Source organism: Scyliorhinus canicula, chromosome 27, assembly GCF_902713615.1.
Source record: "Scyliorhinus canicula chromosome 27, sScyCan1.1, whole genome shotgun sequence".
Lineage (NCBI taxonomy): Eukaryota > Metazoa > Chordata > Chondrichthyes > Carcharhiniformes > Scyliorhinidae > Scyliorhinus > Scyliorhinus canicula.
This window is the reverse complement of record NC_052172.1, coordinates 9,557,804-9,575,473: the sequence shown is the minus strand read 5'-3', so window position 1 is coordinate 9,575,473 and position 17,670 is coordinate 9,557,804. Positions and strand designations below refer to the sequence as shown.

General features: G+C 54.1%; 1 protein-coding gene across 5 annotated transcripts in view; it reads right to left on the bottom strand.

The window, feature by feature from the left end:
• The window catches only part of LOC119957890 (RAS guanyl-releasing protein 1-like), a 155,186-nt gene that overhangs the window by 77,354 nt on the left and 60,162 nt on the right, over positions 1-17,670 (bottom strand). The window contains exon 1 of one of the 5 annotated variants that reach the window (XM_038786075.1): positions 12,949-13,137. The exons of 2 other annotated variants lie outside the window; for them this stretch is intronic. Coding sequence is in view for 1 of the 3 variants with exons in the window: in XM_038786073.1 (XP_038642001.1) it covers positions 12,305-12,315 (11 nt within the window). In the remaining 2 variants the exon portion in view is untranslated. Of the gene's footprint in view, positions 1-12,304; positions 12,429-12,513; positions 12,651-12,948; positions 13,138-17,670 lie in introns of those variants that run through there. 2 more of the 5 variants (XM_038786074.1, XM_038786073.1) reach the window with 2 other exon arrangements.

The window sequence follows — 17,670 nt, the reverse complement described above, 5'->3', positions numbered from 1 at the left end:
AGGGAAACAGGAATCATTCAGGAAGAAGTTGAATGAGAAAATCAGCCACGGTTTTGTTGAATGGTGGAGTAGACACAGAAAGGGCCAAATAACCCACCCCATCCAGCTCCAATTTTCTCATAGACATAGAATTTACAGTGCAGAAAGAGGCCATTCGGCCCATCGAGTCTGCACCGGCCCATGGAAAAATCACCCCACATCTCCACCCTATCCCCGTAACCCGGTAATCCCATCAAACCTTTTTGAACATTACGGCAATTTAGCGTGGTCAATCCACCTAACCCGCACATCTTTGGACTGTGGGAGGAAACCGGAGCACCCGGAGGAAACCCACGCACACACACGGGGAGGACGTGCAGACTCCGCACAGACAGTGACCCAAGCCGGGAATCGAACCTGGGACCCTGGAGGCGTGAAGCAACTGTGCTAACCACTGTGCTACCGTGCTGCCCACTAATGAAGGACAGAACCTCAGACGGTGCCGCACCACCCCTCCTACCCCCCCACCCACCCCCCCACCCACCCCCCCACCACCCCCCCCACCCCCCCACCCACCACCCCCCACCCCCCCACCCCCCCCCACCCCCCCCACCCCCCCTCACCCACCCCCCACCCCCCCACCACCACCCCCCCACCCCCCCCACCACCACCCCCCCCACCCCCCACCACCACCACCCCCCCACCCCCCAGTACTGTACTGACAGCCCAACCTTACTTTTTTTTCCCACGGCCAAGTTCCTTGAGTGAGATTTGAACCCACAACTGGCTGACTCAGAGCCGTGGCTCCACAACTCAACAAACGCCGGCCCAGACTAGCGCCGCCCACCTGCTGTGAAAACTCCTCGAGGTGGGGATTCCCTAAGCGCCAGCGTGAGATAAATTACAGAAATCTAAATCACAAAGACTTCTTTAAAAAATGTAGCCAGGTTCCCAGGTCGGCCGAATGCTCAGCTTCCTGAATGCCCCGCTCTCTCTCAATCACATCTCCGCCTGAACATTAGTTACTATTCACGATTAGGAAACCATTTGGCCTGGATCCGATGGAAATTGCCGATGCTGGAATGACACCAAGGAGCTGCCATTGATCCGCAGAGGTGACAGATGGGAGCACGTCGACGGCATTGTCGAACCCACTGGGGTTCACTGACCTTTTCATCCAGGCTAAGAACACATCGGCGCCAAGTAGGGCTCAATGGGCAGCTCTGTGGTTAGCACCGCTGCCTCACAGCGGCAGGGTACCCGGGTTCAAATCCAGCCTCGGGTGACTGTCTGAGTTTGCGTGTCCTCCCCCCATGCCCGCGTGGGTTTCCTCCGGGCGCCCCACCCAGGCACACTCCTCCCGTAACCCGGTAATCCCATCAAACCTTTTTGAACATTACGGCGACTTAGCACGGTCAATCCACCTAACCTGCACATCTTTGGACTGTGGGAGTAAACCGGAGCACCCGGGAGGAAACCCACGCAGATATGGGGAAAATGTGCAGACTATCCCTGTAACGAACCTAACCGACACCTCTTTGGACACCAAGGAGCAATTTTAGCACGGCCAATCCACCTAACCCGTACATCATTGGATTGTGGGAGAATCGTAGGTCCATCGAGTCTGCACCGACCCTTAGAAAGAGCATCCTACGTAACCCCACACCTCCACATAGGCGGCACAGTAGCACAGTGGTTAGCACTGTTGCTTCACAGCTCCAGGGTCCCAGGTTCGATTCCCCGCTGGGTCACTGTCTGTGCGGAGTCTGCATGTTATCCCCCGTGTGTGTGTGGGTTTCTTCCGGGTGCACCGGTTTCCTCCCACAGTCCAAAGATGTGCAGGTTAGGTGGATTGGCCGTGCTAAATTGCCCCTTTGTATCCAAAAGAAATCATAGAATTTACAGTGCAGACGGAGGCCATTCGGCCCATCGAGTCTGCACCGGCTCTTGGAAAGAGAACCCTACCCAAGGTCAACGCCTCCACCTTATCCCCATAACCCCACCCAACACTAAAGGCAATTCTGGACACGAAGGGCAATTTAGCATGGCCAATCGACCTAACCTGCATATCTTTGGACTGTGGGAGGAAACCGGAGCATCCGGAGGAAACCCACACACACACGGGGAGGATGTGCAGACTCCGCACAGACAGTGACCCAAGCCGGAATCGAACCTGGGACCCTGGAGCTGTGAATAACCTTCCAAGCTCAGGTATCGAGCCAGTGGATTGCCGATTCACGGTTCTCCGCGAAGTCAACGAGCAATGTCAGATTTTCCATCGGGTACCCAGCTGGGCTGAAATTCTCCAGCCGTTGGCATCCCCTGTTCCCGCCGGCAGCGCCCGTGGGTTTCCCAACGGAATGGGGGAGGCGTCAATGGGAAATCCCAGTGACAAGCGGCGGGGAATAGAGAATCTCATCGTCAGCGAATGGCACGGCGTCGGCGGCAGCTGTTAAACCTCTCCTCTCCCCGTCGCAAGGTTGTGGGTTCAAATCCCGCATCAGCCCTCGAACACAAAAATCTACACTTGGCATTCTAGTGCAGCACTGAGGGAGTGTTGCACCGTCAGAGGTGCCATCTCGCGGTTAAGGTTGCCAAATTAAAAATTGGTCCACTTGCAAACGATCTGAGGGCGTGATTTCGAAGAAGAGCAGGGGAGTTTTTCTTTAACGGTGCTAATTTCCTCACGCTAATCACCTGCTGCTCCCAGCGCCCAACGTGCTTCAGATAATCATATCATAATCAGCCCCACACAGGCAACTCGCAAAGGGTAACAAGCCACTCTGTGGTAAGAACGTTAGTTACCGGGAAACCCCACCCCTCTGACCCAAATCCTACCCCTAACCCCCTCAGGGGAACGAGAGGTGAGTGAGATAATAATAATAACTTTTATTGTCACAAGTATGAAGTTACTGTGAAAAGCCCCTAGTCGCCACATTCCGCCACCTGTTCGGGTACACAGAGGGAGAATTCAGAATTCTCAGCTGGCACGGGAATTGAACCCCCGCTGCCGGCCTTGTTCTGCATCACAAACCAGCTGTCTGGCCCACTGAGCTAAACCCCCCCCCCCCCCCCCCGAGACATGGGCTGCTGACATTGTCAGAACAAAGATTTTCACCTAGAATTCCCGCAGTGCAGGAGGAGGCCATTTGGCCCTTCGAGTCTGCACCGACCCGCCAAAAGAGCCCATGTCACTACCCCCCCCCGATCGCCCTGCCGTAACCCCGTCACCTAACCTGCACACCCCTGGCCACTAAGGGGCAATTTTAGCACGGCCAATCCACCTAACCTGCCCGTCTTTGGACTGTGGGAGGAAACCGGAGCACCCGGAGGAAACCCACACACACACGGGGAGGATGTGCAGACTCCGCACAGACAGTGACCCAAGCCGGGAACCGAACCTGGGACCCTGGAGCTGTGAAGCAATTGTGCTATCCACAATGCTACCCTGCTGCCCCACGGTAAGTGGGGTTACGGGGATAGGGTGGAGACGTGGGCTTATCTCGGGTGCTCTTTCCATGGGTCGGTGCAGACTCGATGGGCGAATGGCCTCCTTCTACACTGTAACTTCTATGATTCTACGATTCTCTCACAATCCAATGATGTACAGGTTAGGTGGATTGGCCGTGCTAAAATTGCTCCTTGGTGTCCAAAGAGGTGTAGGTTAGGTGGGGTTACAGGAATAGGGCGGGGGAGTGGGCCTGGGTGGGGCGCCCCTTCAGAGGGTTGGTGCTGACTTGAGGGGCTGAATGGCCCCTTTTTTTGCACTGTAGGGATTCTATGGAAAGATATGCTGGCCCGAGTTACAATAGGATGCAGCAGTCCAAACAGGTGAGCGAGCGTCATATGGGGACATTCCCCCCCCCCGATCACTCTGCCGTAACCCCGTCACCTAACCTGCACACCCCTGGCCACTAAGGGGCAATTTTAGCACGGCCAATCCACCTAACCTGCCCGTCTTTGGACTGTGGGAGGAATCCGGAGCACCCGGAGGAAACCCACGCACACACGGGGAGGACGTGCGGACTCCGCACAGACAGTGACCCAAGGCCCGGAATCGAACCTGATACCCTGGCACCGAGAGGCAGCAGTGCGAACCACTGTGCCACCCATCCTAGATTAGTTTCTATCCTTGCTAACCTGTGACGTCGCCAGGGTAAATATTGTAAATCCCCTCCAGCCACTGATGTGACGGCAGAACAAACCCCTTCGAGAGTTGGCAGAAGCCAAAGTTAAAACTCGTCGAGCTCAGATGTGAATGAAAAAAAGACACAGCGTTCGAAACGTCATCATTTGAGGCTAGGACGGATCCTCTTTTTTTGTCAAAACCCTTTCAACCGCAAGCACGCCAATTTCCTGTTTTTGCTGCATGTTCTATTCTGTGGACATTACATAACCCCCAACCCCCCCCCCCCCCCCCCCCGTGGTCCTCCTCCCTCCACTTGTTGATGCACTATTAGACGGAGTTTAGACCTCAAAATAAAGGCCGAATACAAGTCGCCGATTAATAGCGTCAGCGAGGCAGCGTTGATAATCCTGCTCAGGTAGCTGCCCACCCTGTGCCTACGTACCTCTCACGTCTATTCTGCCACCAGCCAATTCAGAACGCACATGTGGAGAATCCCATCCCTCCCCGTTATCTTCTGTCCCATTTGGCAAGGCGGTTTTCGAAAGGGAATCGGATAATTACCCGGGAGGTCCAATCATTTCTGGATGACAGGCGGAATAGCAGCGGGGAGGGGTGGGGGGGGGGGGTAGGGCTGGCTGAGTTGGAGAGGCCCAGCACCAATGTGATAGGCTGAACGGCCTCCTTCTGTGCTGGGAACCATTACAAAATTACACATTTTCCACCCCCTCCAGTTACAGTTAAGTCATCTCAATTCCGAAATTCTCCGTCTGTTCGGGGCAGCGGGATTCTCCGTTTCCCGCGGCGGGAGATTTGGCCGAGCGCCGACTACTCCGTCCTCGCAAGCAGCGGTCCCGGGGCTGACTCGCAGCAGAGAATCCCGGTCAAAGTGTAGCTCCGCTTGTGCCACCTCATTGTCAGTCCAGCGAAGGTGATTTCCTTTGAGGATGGGGCACAGCATGAAAACAAGGAGGGCGGAATTTCACGCACACATCATGCCTCCCCTAGCTCCACACATTTAGGCTAATTCATCGGTCAAGGCAAGACTGTAGGACACTTGCATGCCCGATCGGTGTGGTGTTCATCAATGCCTGGGCAATTTGTTTTTAAGTTAATTTACGGGATGTGGGCGTCGCTGGCTAGGCCCAGCATTTATTGCCCATCCCTAGTTGCCCTTCAGATGTAGGTACACCCACTGTGCTGTTAGGGAGGGAGTCCCGCGATTGTGGCTCAGTGACAGTAAGGGAACGGCGATTATATTTCCAAGTCAGAGTGGTGAGCGACTTGGAGGGGAACCTCCAGGTGGTTCCTCAAGACGGTATTAGAATTAGAATTAGAACAGTACAGCACAGAACAGGCCCTTCGGCCCTCGATGTTGTGCCGAGCCATGATCACCCTACTCAAACCCACGTATCCACCCTATACCCGTAACCCAACAACCCCTTAACCTTACTTTTTAGGACACTACGGGCAATTTAGCATGGCCAATCCACCTAACCCGCACATCTTTGGACTGTGGGAGGAAACCGGAGCACCCGGAGGAAACCCACGCACACACGGGGAGGACGTGCAGACTCCGCACAGACAGTGACCCAGCCGGGAATTGAACCTGGGACCCTGGAGCTGTGAAGCATTTATGCTAACCACCATGCTACCGTGTTGCCCCGGTCGTGGGTTTGGAATGTGCTGCCTAAGGAGCCTTGACGAGTTCCTGCGGTGCATCTTGTAGACGGTACACATGGCTATGTTTGTGGAAGGGGGAGCAATCAAGCGGGGGCTGCTTTGTCCTGGATGGTGTTGAGCTTCTTGAGTGTTGACGGAGCTGCGCTCATCCAGGCAAGTGGAGTGTATTCCATCACATTCCTGACTTGTGCCTTGTAGATGGTGGACAGGCTTTGGGGGGGTCAGGAGGTGAGTTGTCCTCTGCAGGATTCTTAGCCTTTGGCCTGCTCAGGTAGCCACATGTGGCTGGTACAGATCAGTTTCTGATCAAGGCAACCCCCCAGGATGTTGATAGTTGGGGATTCAGCGATGGTAATGCCATTGACTGTCAAGGGGCGATGTTTAGATTTTCTCTCCCTTGTTGGAGATGGTCATTGCCTGGCACTTGTGTGGCGCAAACATTGCTTCCCACTTGTCAGCCCAAAGCCTGGACGTTGTCCCGGTCTGTCTGCATGAGGACTTGGACCCAGTGTCTGAGAGTTCACGGTGGGTGCTGAACGTGGTGCAGTCATCAGCGAGCATGGGAGAATAAAGAACTGGGAGATGAAGGAATGGCCTGGGGCTGGAGCAGGTTACAGAGATCGGGAGGGGGTGAAGCCACAGACGGAGATAAGACGGGAATGGAAACAAATTGCAAATTGAGGTGTCTGGCGGCGAATGTAATTCAACCAGCTCCGGGTCAATGGGAGAACAGGAGAGGCCGGGTTGGGTGGCTCGGACGACAATGTTTTAATCCTCTTTAGATACGGGAGTTCTATCAAAGCACTGGATCATTGCCAGTGTTGCAACCCGCCCCGGAAAATGGAGCTGAATAAACCCAGAAACTGCACGCCAGTTAACCCATCGTCAGTGGGCAAGACAGACGCAGACGGACATGCACGCCAACCTTTCCTCACCATAGGACCACTCGAAGCACTTCACAGAGGATGAAATGTAGGGCGCGCTCTAACGGCCGCGCACGACTCGGGATGCGGCGCGGCAGTAAATCCCACGCGGTTTACCCGGCTCGCTACGCCTCACGAGATCAAATGTGGACCAGGCGGAACGGCACTTGGTGGGGGGGGGGGGGGGGGGGGGGGGGGGGGGGGGGGTCTCCCAGGCGATCAGAGGTCCCTGGGTGGTCGGCCTCTGGGCAGGGTGGTACCCTGGCACTGCTAATGCCAGCCGAGCACCTTGGCACTGCCGGCGTGTCGGGCTGGTAGTGTTACCTTGCCCGTGCCGGGAATCGGGCGCGGGGGTGCCCTGCTCTTCTGAGGTAGGGTGAGGGGGGGGGGGGGCTCGAGGACCCCCTAATCGGTACGTTGGGGGTGTCCATGGGGGGTCGCGTTGGGGGGGGCCGAGAGATCGGGGGAGCCATTTAAAAACGGCGCCCCGATCTCTTCCTGCACCGGCCAGCGAAGCTCCTCCGCGCTGGAAATGAAGAGAATCGTTGCCTCAGTAGGGCCTTCCTCAAGGAGGCCCGAATAAAGAAGTAGAGTCCCGTTTAATAGGGGGGCGTTCTGGCACGGCAAGTGCCAGGAAGCACCCCGCTAAATGCACCCAAAACGGGACTCTGGTTTTCCCTATTAAATCGCATCGTTAGTCACTGTTATAATGTAGGAGACAAGCGAGCCAATTCGTACACAGCAAGCTCCCACACACAGCAAAAAGCCCCAAAAATTCTGTTTTAGTAATGACAATCGAGGGATCAATATTGGTTAAGACACCGGGGACAATAAACTCTCTCGCTCTTCTTCAAAATAGTGCCATGGGATCTTCTACATTTCCTCAATAAGAGCCCTCAATTCAGGATCCCATCTGAAAGATAGCACCCCGGGCAGTGCAGCACTCCCTCGACCACGATTTTTGTGCCCACGAAGGGGGACTTGTAGGGATAACCAGCCGGAGTCAAAATTAATTGAGACAGATAGGTGGGCAGAGGCAGAGATGAGCAGATAGATGGCGGGGAAAGATGAACGGGCACATTTTGGGATGAAAAATTAGTAGCTTTATAAACCAAATGGTACAATCATAGAAAGATAGAAAATAGAAGCAGGAGGAGGCCATTCGGCCCTTCGAGCCTGCTCTGCAATTCATTATGATCATGGCTGATCATCACATTCGATATCCTGATCCCGCCTCCCCCCCTATCCCTTGATCCCTTTAGCCCTAAGAGCTGTATCGAATTCCTTCTTGAAATTACACCACGCTTTGGCCTCAACTACTTTCTGTGGCAGTGAATTCCACAGATTCGCCACTCTCTGGGTGAAGTAATTTCTCCTCACCTCAGTCCTAAAGGGTTTACCCCTCATCCTCAATCTGCCCCTAGTTCTGGACTCCCCCCCCCCACCATCGGGAACATTCTTTCTGAATCCACCCTGCCTAATCCTGTTAGAGTTTCTCAGTTTCTATGATATCCCCTCTCACTCTTCCAAACTCCAATGGATATAATCCGAACCGGTTTATTCTCTCCTCATATGACAGTCCCACCGTCCCAGGAATCAGCCTGGCTGCACTCCCTCCATAGCAACAACATCCTTCCGGGCAACAGCGAAACCAGTGGCTCCATTTAAAAAAGTTATTTGTTCTTTCACGGATTGTTGACGTCACTGAGCCAGCATCTCTTGCCCATCGCTGACAGCCCGTGGAGATTTTTTGGATAACTACTACGCAGTTTCCTGTCGGGGAATTGAACCCCGGACTCCTGCATAACGGGCGGGGCTACTAACCGCTAAAAGTAAAAGTCACGTAGCCATGGTCCCAGATGACCGTAGACCGCTTTTGAGGAGGGGGGGGGGGGGGAGCTGGCCGGTGGTGGTTTAACCCGAGGGTCACCACACCTCAGGCGAGGGGCAAGTTCGAGAAAGCGGGGCCTTCACCTCAGCCGGTTCGGGGAATTGAACCAGTGCTGCTGGCCTTGCTCTCCATCAACAAACCAGGTGTCCAGCCAACTGAGCTAAACCGGCCCCCCACCACCATACTAACAAGAAACCCCTGACCCAGTGGCTTGCTCGGACATTTCAGAGGGGCACTTAAGAGTCACATGTAGGCCAGACCGGGTAAGAACGGCAGATTTCCTTCCCAAAAGGGCCATCAGTGAACCAGATGGGTTTTGTTGTCGACAAATCAACGATAGTTCCACAGTCAGACGAACTTTGAATTCAAGATTTATTCATCGAAACTCTGCGTGGAGAGATCGAACCCAAATCCAGAGAGCCTTAGCCCGGGCCTCTGGATTCCATCAGCTCCCGTCAGGCCTAAGGGCCGGGAATCTCCGGTTCCCCAGCCGCGCTCGTCCGGGACGGGGAGCGCAGCCGGCGGGAAAAGTGGATCAAAAACAGCCGGAGAATTCCGGCCTAGATTTAGATACATCCACAGATCTTTGAAGGTAGCTGCTTACGCTGTTGAAGCGGACTTCGGTATAGAAATAGCGACCCAGAGGACAAAAAGAAGGAAGGCCTGTCCGTCTTTCTTAAGTCACTGGTTAGGCCTCGGCTTAATTATTGAGCAACCTTGAAAAGAAAATTGGATATAAACTCCAAAGGAGTGGTGGGGGAGGGGTGGTCTTTGGAATTAATTGGATGCTGTGACTGGAGAACAAGTACGGGCATGATGTTCTGAAGATTCTCCACCTGAGCTGCGAGACTCCATTCAGCTGGCGCTGGTGGAAGTTAGGTGTCGAGGTAAAGGTGCTCACGCCGTGACGATCAACGGTGCTGGAACGGCCCTGACACCTGCTGCTGTGGCGTGTCTAGTCAGACAGGCAAACTCTTCCAGCATGTGCCTGAAGGGGTTAACAGCACCTGGCTGGCCAGCAAGTGGGTTCAGTCAGCGGAAGTGAAATTTTCACTTCCCTCCTCTCTTTGCAGTCGGCTTGAAGGCACTATTCCTCTCACCCGCCCCCGTGTTCAAATCCCTCCAATGGCATCGTCCCCTCCCTGTCCCTTTCATCACCTCAAGCCCCGCTCCCTCCCAAGAAATCCATGCCCCTCCTGCTCCGGCATCTCGCCATTTTAAATCGCCATTTCACCGATTGATGTCCGTGCTTCCCCTTTCCCCCCCGGGGGCCTTCAGTCCCGGAATTCCCTCCCTGAAACTCGACAACGCTCCCCCTCCCCTCACCACCCTCTTTAAATGAACAATGAAAGTCGCTTATTGTCACGGGTAGGGCTTCAATGAAGTTACTGTGAAAAGCCCCTCGTCGCCACATTCCGGCGCCTGTTCGGGGAGGCTGGTACGGGAATTGAACCGTGCTGCTGGCCTGCCTCGGTCTGCTTTAAAAGCCAGCGATTTAGCCCAGTGTGCTAAACATCCCCTGACTTTTTGGCGCCAAGGTCGGAGCCGAAAAAAGTCGGCGCCAATGTTTTGATGCCCCCCCATCCCCCCCTAATATCACCTTCATCATTGCCTCTGTGCAATGCCTTGGGGTGCAAGGGGGGGGGGGGGGCATGGTGGCACAGTGGTCAGCACTGCTACCTCACAGCGCCAGGGACCCGGGTTCGATTCCGGCCTCGGGTCACTGCCTGCGCGGAGTCTGCACGTTCTCCCCTGTGTCTGCGTGGGTTTCCTCCGGGTGCTCCGGTTTCCTCCCACAGAGGTGCAGGTTGGGTGGATTGGCCGTGATAAATTGCCCCTTAGTGTTCAAAAAGGTTAGGTGGGATTGCGGGGTATGGGGCCACGGTAGGGTTCTCTTACAGAGGGCCGGTGCAGACTTGAAGGGCCGAATGGCCTCCTTCTGCACTGTAGAGATTAATTTGACAGCACTGAAAGGCAGTCGGCCAATGCTAGTTCCAGCGAATCTAGCATAACCAGAAAACAATTATTCCCTGCTCGTGAATAAACCCAGGAAAAGACGACGGGACTCAACTGCACCCTCCGCTCTCACAACAGGCAATCATAAGCCTGCCTCATGGGTCTTAGAGATCCAGAGCACAAGGTCCAGGCCGGAATTCTCCGACCGAGCGCGCCGGCGGGATTCTCTGTTCCCGCCATCAGCGCACCCTCTCCCACGGGTTTCCAAGCAGCGTGGGGCGGCTTCAATCGGAATTCCCATTAATGGCGGCGGAAGCGGTGGATCAAAATATGTTCCTCTTCAGGTGCCAAAGAAAGTCTTCTGTGGAAAATATCCCTCACTTTCCAGAGACGTTAACGATTTAAAACAATTATTCCCCGGAATGTAGGTGTCACCGGCGAGGCCAATATTTGTTGCCCATCCCTAACTACCCTTGAACTGAGCGTCTCGCTCGGCCATTTCAGAGGGGGCAATTAAGAGACAGACACATTTGCTGTGGGTCTGGAGTCACATGTAGGCCAGACCGGGTAAGACCAGCAGATTTCCCTCCCACATTAGTGAGCCAGCCGTGTTTTTAACAACGACCGATGCACGGTCACCCTTACCGAGGTTCGCTTTCGAAGCTCAGGTTTCAATTCATCGAATTAAAAATTCCACCAGCTGCAACCGGGGTGAGATTTGAACCGCCTTGCCCCCAGAGCATTAGCCTGGGGCCTACCGGTTCCAGCGACGTCGCCGCTCCGCCAAATACGCTTTGCGGAAAAGCACCTCCGAGTTCACTGGACAGTCTCACGACCTCGCGCTACCCGAGGGCTAAACCAAGGGGCTTACAGGGCTCACAGGCAGAGAGGGGTAACCAGAGATTGGAGATGGCAATAAGCGGTGGCCCACTGGGAGTGGGGTGGTTGGCCCTTTAATGCGTACATAAAGGTTTTAGTGCAGAGGCAAACCTATTCTGAAATGATCTCTACCCTGTTCAGAAAATGGGACCGCAGCTGCCGTGGACCAGGTTGGGTATCGGGACAGTAATGTCACAGAATTGTCACGGGCGCAGAAGGAGGCCATTCGGCCCATCGTATCAGTCCCGGCCCTCCAAACGGGCATCGTGACTCAGTGCCGTTCCCCTGCCTTTCCCCCTGCACCCCCTGCACATTGTTTCCGTTCAACCAATCATCTAATCCCCACTGGATTGAAGCTGCCTCCCCGACACTTCCAGGCCGCACATCCCAGACCCCAACCACTCGCTGGGTGAAAACGTTTTTTCTCACACATCGCATTTGCTTCTTTTGCGAATCACTTTAAATCTGTGCCCCCCTCCCCTCCCCGTTCGCCATCCTTTCCCGAGCAGCAGCAGCTTCTCCCCGTCTACTCTGTCCAGCCCCCTCCTGGTTTTGATCAACTCGATCAAATCTCCTCTCGGCCTTCCTCTCTCTCAGGAGAACAGTCCCGACCTCCCCAACCTCTCCTCAGCGCTGACGTTTCTCATTCGTTCTTGTAAACAATCACCAATTATAATCTACAGTCTTGAGGTAGCATTAACCCCCCCCACCTTGTTGGAAATAACACGGTTCGGTGTCAATGATCTAACAAAGAGCGGAGGGCTTGGGATTAATCGGATAGTCCTTTCATTGATCCAACATAGTCACGATGCGCCAAATGTGCCTTCTCCTGTACCATCAAGGGTCTCTACAGCGCTATGAATTCACCTTCCATTCATTCTCACTGTACAGAATTACAATTCTCTGTGAATGACCCAAGTAAGCAATCTGTTGAAGGCAACGATTTAATAACCAGCGAGCTGCTGTCGGCCAGGTGTGGAGAAGGGGCGCTTGTGCCGCCTGATCCCCGCAGATATGGAAAAAGCTCGAAAGCAGAGAAAGATAATGCTCGTTACCTCCATCCGGCAGACGCTCACCTTCATCGCCTCTCGCCCGGAACGCCGAGGTTGGAGAGAGAGTGCAATCAACAGAGCGCCAGCGGTCAAACATCACTGACACACACACACACACACAGAAACACCAACCACAGCACACGCTCGGCGGCAGGTAGCTGAAACCCAGAGCTACACTGAATCCCAGCCCGTCAGCAAAGCCTCATCATCATCATCGCTGCCTTTCCCCCTCGCCCCCCCCCCCCCAACTCCACTCCCAGTTGATTCCCCGAGCAGGAAGCAACAAGCTCGTCCATTCATGTAGAAAACGAGCTGAAATAAGAAGTGAATCTGAAAGTGACGCCGTTGCCATTGACACTGTGTGAAGCAGAAAGCTCGCAAACATCTGATCCGTCTGAGTAAACCCACCCCCCACCACCCCCCTCCCCCCTCCCCCGACCACCTTGGGTTAACTTCTACCTGCTTTAAATGTCCTGCTTCATTGTAAAAAAAGTATGGTCCGCCTGCTTCAGTAAGGCCAGCAGAGCTTCAGAACCTCCCATATTCTTCCTCAGTGCAAACAGGAACTTTCAGTTCCAGCTGATACTTCTGCACCTCGCCCCCCCGCTGGATTCAGAGCCTATTTCGTCCGTGCCAGGCCATCTAACTCCGATCCGGTGTGCACTGTCTCGCTCTGTTCACATCTCGTTCCCCGTTCTCGCCTCTCTTTGTGAATTTACCCTTTCTTGTCTCTCTAACCGCGCCGGCCAGCAACCTTCGCTTCCTCATTGCAAACCCCGTCTGGGTTGAAATCGAGACTCAGACTCATTGGAAACACCTCTGCCCACATCCGGGGTCACGGCAAGTCCTGCCCGCCTGTCACCCCCTTCGGCCTTCATCGACTCATGATCCAGGCAGTGCCGTCGATTTTCACATTCTCATCCTCGTGTTCGAATGCCTCCTAGGCCTTTCCCTCCAACACCCCCCTCACTCCACCCCCCCCTTCCTCTCCCTATCTTTGTATCCCCTGCAAATATTCGCCACCTCCACGATCGTGACAGTCGTGTGTACCATCTACAGACGCATTGCAGCAACTCACCAAGGTTCCTTCAACAGCACCTACCAAGCTCACAACCACGACCTTCTCGAAGGACAAGAGCAGCAGATACACGGGAACGCCACCACCTGGAGGTTCCCCTCCAAGTTGCTCACCATCTTGACTTGGAAATATGTCGACCGTCCCTTCACTGTCCACAACCTGGAGCTCCTTCCCTCACAGCACAGTGGGTGCACCTACACCTCAGGGTCTGCAGCAGTTCAAGAAGGCAGCTCACCACCACCTTCCCCAAGGGGCAGCTAGGGTCGGGCAATAAGCTCTGGCCTAGCCAGTGACGCCCACATTACGTGAATGAATTAAAAACAAAAGCTGCCTGGACCCGAAGCTCTGGAATTCCACCCCGACACCAGTCAGCTGCTCTCTCCTCGGTGAAAGTGCTTCACAAAACCGGCCTCTTTCCCAAGCACCTGGCCATCTGGCCTAATCTCTGTGGCTCATGACAATGGTTTTCTACATCAAAGTCACTTGAGAAATCTAAGTTGTTGTTATTTGTTGGCCTTCCTCAGGAACTCTGTGTCTTTTTGCCTCACCCCGCCCCCTTTCCGCATCCGCCTTGGGAAAATTACAGGTTTAAGAAAATCCAAGCTTGGTACCATTCAACTCCGACCTCTTCCCGCACCTTTCCAACGCTGCCTGTGGCCTGCACTGTAGGCCTCAGGCCTGCACTGTAGGCCCCAGGCCTTCACCGGGGCTTCCCATTTAAAAAATAATACCGATTAAGTTTCTTCTAGTTTTTCATTACCCTTGACTACATGTTTACTCTCCCTGCAGGGAAGCCCCTGTCTTACAATGGACACGTCCCTCAGGCAGTCTGGCCGTGTCAAGCTGAATAAAAGAGGAGAATATGCAGAGAAAGGGGAATGAGGAGGGAGGAGAGGTGAGGGAGAGGGGAGGGAGAGGGGAGGGAGAGGGGAGGGAGAGGGAAGGAGAGGGAAGGAGAGGGGAGGGAGAGGGAAGAGGAGGGGAAGGGAAGGAGGAGAGAAGGGAGGGGCAGAGGGGAGGGGAGGGAGCAGAGGGAAGGGAGGGGAGAGAGGGGAGGGGTGGGGAAGGGGGAGAATGGAAGTGAGGAGGGGAGGAGAAGGGAGGGGAGGAGAGGGGAGGGGAGGAAGAGGAGAGGAGGGGAGGAGAGAGGAGGGGCGGAAAGAGGAGGGGAGGGGAGAGGAAGGGAGGGGAGGGGAGGAGAGAGGAGGGGAGGGGAGGAGAGAAGAGGGGAGGGGAGGAGAGAAGAGGGGAGGGGAGGGGAGAAAAGGGGAGGGGAGGGGAGAAAAGGGGAGGGGAGGGGAGGAAGAGGAGAGGGGAGGAGAGAGGAGGGGAGGAGAGAGGAGGGGAGGAGAGAGGGGAGGAGAGGGGAGGAGAGGGACGTGGATGGGAAGGGGGAGGAGGGGAAGGGGGGGTGAGAGGAGATTGAGAGGGCAGAGAAGGGAGGAGAAAGACTGACATCAGCAGAGAGACAATTAGTTCCATGAACAAGCTGTCTCGTTATCTCCCACACCCTGCCACACTAATTCTTATTCTTTTACTGTTCTTTGAAGTATCATCCGATTTCTGTTGCTCCAGATACATTAGGGAGCAATGTTACAGGTGGGTGTGAACTATCCACTGACCTGCCCAGCCAGGTGTATCCTCCTGCAGAGCAATAGCAATCTCACTGATGAGTCTCCTTTACTGAACTGTGAAAGTTGGATCCCGTTTTCCACTCTGTGCTGAGCAGGAAGGCCTCAGGCTTCCTCCCTGACCATTGGCGCGTTTTGCTGATGTCATTGGGAGCCTCGGGGTTAACCTCAGGACCTTTGAGCTGGAGACATGAGAAAAGTCAGCCCAGTCGGGATCATGTCGCAATGGCACCTCCCTGGAAATACGAGTGTGGGAACATTAGGGAAGAATTTAAAACACTGGAAGGAGGAGGCTATATGGCCATTGAGATTATTCTGTGATCCATTCAGACCATGAATGATCTTCACTCTCCAGCCCTAATCGCGTGGGGATTGTGCTGTGTGATGACCTTTCACCCGGAAACGGTACAGCCAGGTAGTGTTACTTCGCTAAAATGTCTGCAGAATGTGTAATTGTTTTTAAGAATGTTTGAAAACAGTTCATTGGTAGCACAAAGCTGGAGCATTGCCAGAGAGACAAAACGTTGAATCTTTTCATCTTGCCTTGATCAGGACAAGTACCAGAATTTCAAACCATCTCAGGAATTGCCAAGTAAACTGTTCTAGTTTTGAGGTCGGAAACATTTTGTTGGCCTTCAAGGAACTGCCTGGCAGCGAAAGATTTCTCGAAAAGCCCTTTGTCGACCCTGGACCCATCTTAAGGCAACATTTTTATAACATTTCCAAGGTTTTCTTCCAACTGATTCTTTAACTTCCAGGAACTGGACTCAATTATGAAGAAGCGAGAGAGTAGATTTGGGAGTGGGGAGGGGTAGAGGTCCGATCTTCAACTTGTCCGGTGAGTGTCCCAGTGGAGACCCCCTGCCCCTCTTGCCCCGCCCTCCCGATTTTGCCTTGCTTTTGAAATGATTTTCTCAAACCCCCCCCCCCCCCCCCCCCCCCCCCCCCCCCCCACAAATCCACATGCCCTGGGTGAGCGAGGAGGAAGGTAACCCCTGCGGCCCCCTTACTTCCCAGTGACTCTTAGCCACCTCCAACTCCTGGTTACCCCAATGGGTTGATGGGTGTAACCCTGGAACACTGCTAAAAAAAAAAAATCACGGCGTCTATTTTACGCGGAATGTTCGGAATGATGCATTCTTTCCGCTTCAGATATGGCCAGATAGAAAATAGGAGCAGGCAGAGGCCATTCGGCCCATCTGCTCCATCATCCATCCTATATCCCGTACCGGCCTTTACGGGCAGGCCTCTGAATGTGGCGACTAGGGGCTTTTCACAGTAACTTCATTGAAGCCTATTTGTGACAATAAGCGATTGTTATTATTGTTGATCCCTGTAAACTATCTTATAGAACAGTACAGCACAGAACAGGCCCTTCGGCCCTCGATGTTGTGCCGAGCAATGATCACCCTACTCAAACCCCACGTATCCACCCTATACCCGTAACCCAACAACCCCCCCCACCCTTAACCTTTTACTTTTAAGGACACTACGGGCAATTTAGCATGGCCAATCCACCTAACCCGCACATCTTTGGACTGTGGGAGGAAACCGGAGCACCCGGAGAAAACCCACGCACACACGGGGAGGACGTGCAGACTCCGCACAGACAGTGACCCAGCCGGGAATCGAACCTGGGACCCTGGAGCTGTGAAGCATTTATGCTAACCACCATGCTACCGTGCTGCCATGGAGAAGGTATAGCACCTTCTCCATGGCAAAACTGTTCCCACAGCTCTTTGCTTTGGAAAAAGTCTTGCCCCGCACGTTACTGGAGCCGATAAGTGTTACGTATTGGCCTGTACCCCAGAACATCAAACGCTCTGAGGGGGTTTGACAGGATGGATGCTGAACTTCTGTTCCAATTCTTGAGGAGAATCTAGAAGTCGGGGGTCACAGTTTCGTATTAAGGGATCTCCCGTTGAGGAAGGAGAGGAGGAATGTCAACTCTCCCCACCCCGGCAGAGGGTCGTTGGCCTTTGGCATTCCCTACCTCAATGAGCCACGGAAGCTGGGTCACAGGCAACAACACTGACGGCAGGTACGCTGAAGGCGGGGGGGGGGGGGGCACAGTGGTTTGCACTGCTGCCTCACGCCACTGAGGACCCGGGTTCCAGCCTGGCCCCGGGTCACTGTCCGTGTGGAGTTTGCACATTCTTGCCGTGTCTGCTTGGGTTTCACCCCCACAACCCACAATGATGTGCAGGGTAAGTGAATCGGCCACGCTAAATTGCCCCTTAATTGGGAGGAAATAAAATTGGATACTTTAAATTTAAAAAAAATACACTGAAGGCAAACCCTGTAATACAGGCAAGCCCACTGAAAGGTACCTCGTAATACAGACAAGTACACTCAAGGTTACCTTGTAATACAGGCATGAAATGAAAGTCGCTTATTGTCACGAGTAGGCTTCAAACGAAGTTACTGTGAAAAGCCCCTAGTCGCCACATTCCGGCGCCTGTTCGGGGAGGC